This window comes from Ostrinia nubilalis, chromosome 6 (genome assembly GCF_963855985.1).
Source record: "Ostrinia nubilalis chromosome 6, ilOstNubi1.1, whole genome shotgun sequence".
NCBI classification, from domain to species: Eukaryota; Metazoa; Arthropoda; class Insecta; order Lepidoptera; family Crambidae; genus Ostrinia; species Ostrinia nubilalis.
The window spans coordinates 8,149,332-8,153,077 of record NC_087093.1 but is presented as its reverse complement, the minus strand read 5'-3'; the positions used below and the strand labels follow the sequence as shown (position 1 = coordinate 8,153,077).

Here is a 3,746-nt window from a genome sequence, read left to right as displayed (position 1 = left end):
ATGCTAAAAACATTATCTCTACACAAACTAGAGCTTTCAAAAGCACTATAATTCACTACATAAACGACAATTAGCCTTGGGGCAGGTCAGGAATTAAATTACTTTAATTAATTGTAAATTTATAGTTGCAGTCTTTAAATTAAGCTTGGCTTTGTGCTTTGCTCGCTCCGTGCGCTTGTATTTGACAGACAACGCTACCCTCAGTAGCACATTAAACTACACATTTTGGTGCCAAAGTCACCCCTGCTACAACGAAATAAGGTGCTACAGTGTTAACCTTGATGTGCCGTCGTCCGTACGTAGTGAATTTTCCTTTGAATAAATTATATTTTCTTCGTAGAATGTGTGCTCGTTATCGCGAGAATTAGCAAAGTACTAGGTACTAATAAAGTATAAAGGCTTTCAGGAATGCCAAGTGAAGTTGGGTAAAGTTTGGGTAATTTAGCTTTTTATTAATAGACTTTTGGCGAAAATTAATTACTTTTAGTCCTAACTTGAGAAATCAGATTAATTTATGCAAGCTCTTACTTAAGAGTAGGCGCACACCGTTGATTTTTAGTTGGCCAATAGTTGTGCCCGATTTTAAATTGTATGAAGAATCGGCCAAATCGAATCGGCGTAGTGTGCGCACTCTCATACATGCCCATACTGATCAACTGCCCGACTAAACTATCGGCCGACGAAAAATCAACGGTGTGCGCCTACTCTTAATCTGCTATATCTTTATTTATAACTTGTTACGCATTGTCTCTATATTTATACTATGTTGTTATTACACAACATCACTTTACCGTAGCATAACATTAACTAACATTGAACTTGAATTGGATACTATGATAAGACGTAATATGATGACATTAGCTGTCTATTGCAGCCAGCTCAGTCTATAGTTAGCCGCTTGCTCCGACTACCGTGCTATTACAGGAGGTGGGTGATAATAGTACCAACTTCCACCCTACTCTGACCTTTATCTAAACTATATTACGTCACATTTTTATCTGTGCAAGCTTTCGTGGGTAATCCTGGACAACTGTGCGATAAGCTGTTGCTTTAATCGCCGCCCAAAATCGACATTATCAAACGACAAGTTAATAACGTCAATGTTATTAAGTAATATTTCATAAACACCCACATAAAGGTTCTCTTTATTTTAATAAATTCGTAATCCCTACGGTAACCCTTCACGCCCACGACTTGTAGTGGATTTCATTTTGAATGATTTAGGTGTTAGATCTTACATGAGCACTTAATTCTAATTTGCTGTTTCAGAGTTTCAAATTGAAAACGATCTCAAAATTCGAGCCCCAATCGACAGGTTAACTTAAAGTCTGAGCGAGCAGTGTCACAGTTTTGCAAGATGAATAATCTGTGGACACGATCGATAGAGAGTGCGCGGGGTTTGGGGGTAAGGGGTGGCGTGGGGGTTCCTAGGGGTAGCTGGGGGGACGTTCATTCAACGTGTAGGCGGCGCGCGTGGGCGACACTCTTATATAGCCCTCCAGGGCGCCCTCCCCACGCAGTCGTGGCTCGGCAGTCCCTCAGATACGACGGTCAGTGAAATAAATGTGCAACATGTACTTCTCGAGCTTAAGGTAGGTTCAACTATTAATTTTGCATAGCGACTGAGTCGAATCGATAGATTTTGTGTTTAGATAAATCTTTTTTGGGTGCATTTTTGAGATCATTTATTGGTTAATTAATTAAATTAAACAAATAAACACCCAGTTCAATCTCAAATTTTGGGGTTCATTATTTTTCAAATAATCTTTTCTATTTTATTGTACGCTATCATACTAGCGTTTTTGAAAACTTACTGTACTATAAGTTCAGTTTTCTCTTTGTTTCTAAAATAAATAGGTGCTAAAGTAATGAATATTTCAAAGTACTTAAAAATATGTTTTTGTTATAGGCTGATGGCAGTTTTGCTTGGCTATTTAGTAGCGCAAGTTAAAACATATCCTATACAAGGATGGCCGATATATCCCCAAACGGCTAGAGAATATCCCGACGATGATTACTACTACGCCCCAAAAATACAGTATTACTATGATGCCCCGGCAATGAGCATGCCTGAAGTTTACGGGCAAATTCAGTACCCTTATTTCTATGATCCCTATGGCCATTTTGCGTCGAATGAGGCGCCAAAAAGGCAAGAGGAAAGACTAGCCGCATTGCCTATCGGACAAGAAACGTGGTTTGAGAACGACAACGCGGGCCGATGGCGATCCAACGACGTCGATGACGTCAGTGCGGCCTTTTTAGATAATTTGATCCTTACCCAAATGGCTCAGGACGCGCAGAGGCGACGCGAGAATGCCCGCGCAGCGTTCCCGCCTGTTGATTACGATGAGGAGCGGGACACCGAGGACGAAGATGTCCGAGAATTGAAGGCCTTAGCCGGCAAGCCCTTATACCACGTACCGAAAACGGTTCCTAGGATCGATGACGAGGACTACCCCGCCGACGACGGCTTCATCAACTGGAACGGCAACAAGCGCAGCGTCACCACCGCAGCGCCTGCAGCCAGCACGGCCGCACCTGAACTGGGCCAGAAAGAAAAGGTCCTACCGCGACCAACTCAAAATTCCCATCAACATCATCGCGCAGACAACAAAAGAGACCCATCATTCTACAAAACCATCGCCAAATTACTTTCGAAGAACTCCGAAACTTCAGAGACTCAGGTCAGTAATCTTTATTAATACTTATAATCTTAAATCTTGAGGTACTTTTAATACAACCTTACTATAATAAAGACTATAAGTATAAGCCTTGCTGAAATGTTTTCAACTCTAAGTCCGTGGAAACCCCGAAGTCTAAAAATAGCATGGCTGGGCTGGGGGTGGCGGGTGACACAGCGGGCCCAGAGGCCGGGTCAATCGAAGTGTGGGGAGAATATCAGAACTAAATAACATGTAGCGTTGCAGTTTCCATCTAAGCTAAATCTGTTCTCTCTTTCCACAAATATTTTTTACTTGCGTTTATTTATAGATATGGTCATCGAAATAACGTCAGTTTGTTTTTGGGTACAGGAATCACCGAAAGCGAGGAGGATCGATAAACGCTTCGTGGCCGGAGACAGCGACCTCGTGCTCGAGCTGCGGGGGCTGAAGCATCGCATCGCGACTTAAACTGATGCTAATGACTACCGCCAACTACCTATGAGACTGAGTATTATATAGACTAAATAGATATCGACAACGGCGACCTCAAACGAAATAGTCGCTACATCAATTAAAATTCCAAAAAAATTAGAGCTCTACGTCTATCGCAAATAATCTCCACATTCCGTCGCCCGCGTACGAGACCTTTGCCACGTGTTTTACTCAAAGCTGTAGCAGTACGTCGGGGTCTTTTTCGATTCTTTATAATAACTTCAATGACATAGAACTAGAATTAAATTGTGGAACCGCGTCGAGGTGACGAGTAGGGGTGAAAATGATCGTACAAAAAGTGACTATAATCTCCATGAAAAGAGTTGTTGATTGTATATGCATGATAGTTTTATATTAGGTATTTTAATCGATAAAGATTATGAACAAGAAAGTTGTTCCCTTCGATTGGCAGCTATTATATCGCACGAGGTAATGTGCAACTGTAAATATTGTAGAATTGATTGTCTAAGACGTAATTATTTAGATAGAAATTAATTAATCAAAATTGTGGAAATACCATCAATATTTCACTTTTACAAAAACGTCTCGGGTTTCTCATCACTTTTATACTTAGTTAAGTTTTGTTTTAAC

At 40.9% G+C, this 3,746-nt stretch overlaps 1 protein-coding gene across 1 annotated transcript; it reads left to right on the top strand.

Moving 5' to 3' along the window:
- The first annotated feature begins 1,523 nt into the window (after nucleotides 1-1,523).
- Nucleotides 1,524-3,746, top strand: LOC135072932 (uncharacterized). The gene is made up of 3 exons (XM_063966947.1): nucleotides 1,524-1,592; nucleotides 1,910-2,684; nucleotides 3,033-3,746. The coding sequence occupies exons 1-3, from the start codon at nucleotides 1,564-1,566 to the stop codon at nucleotides 3,129-3,131; spliced, it is 903 nt and encodes a 300-aa protein (XP_063823017.1). The 5' UTR covers nucleotides 1,524-1,563; the 3' UTR covers nucleotides 3,132-3,746.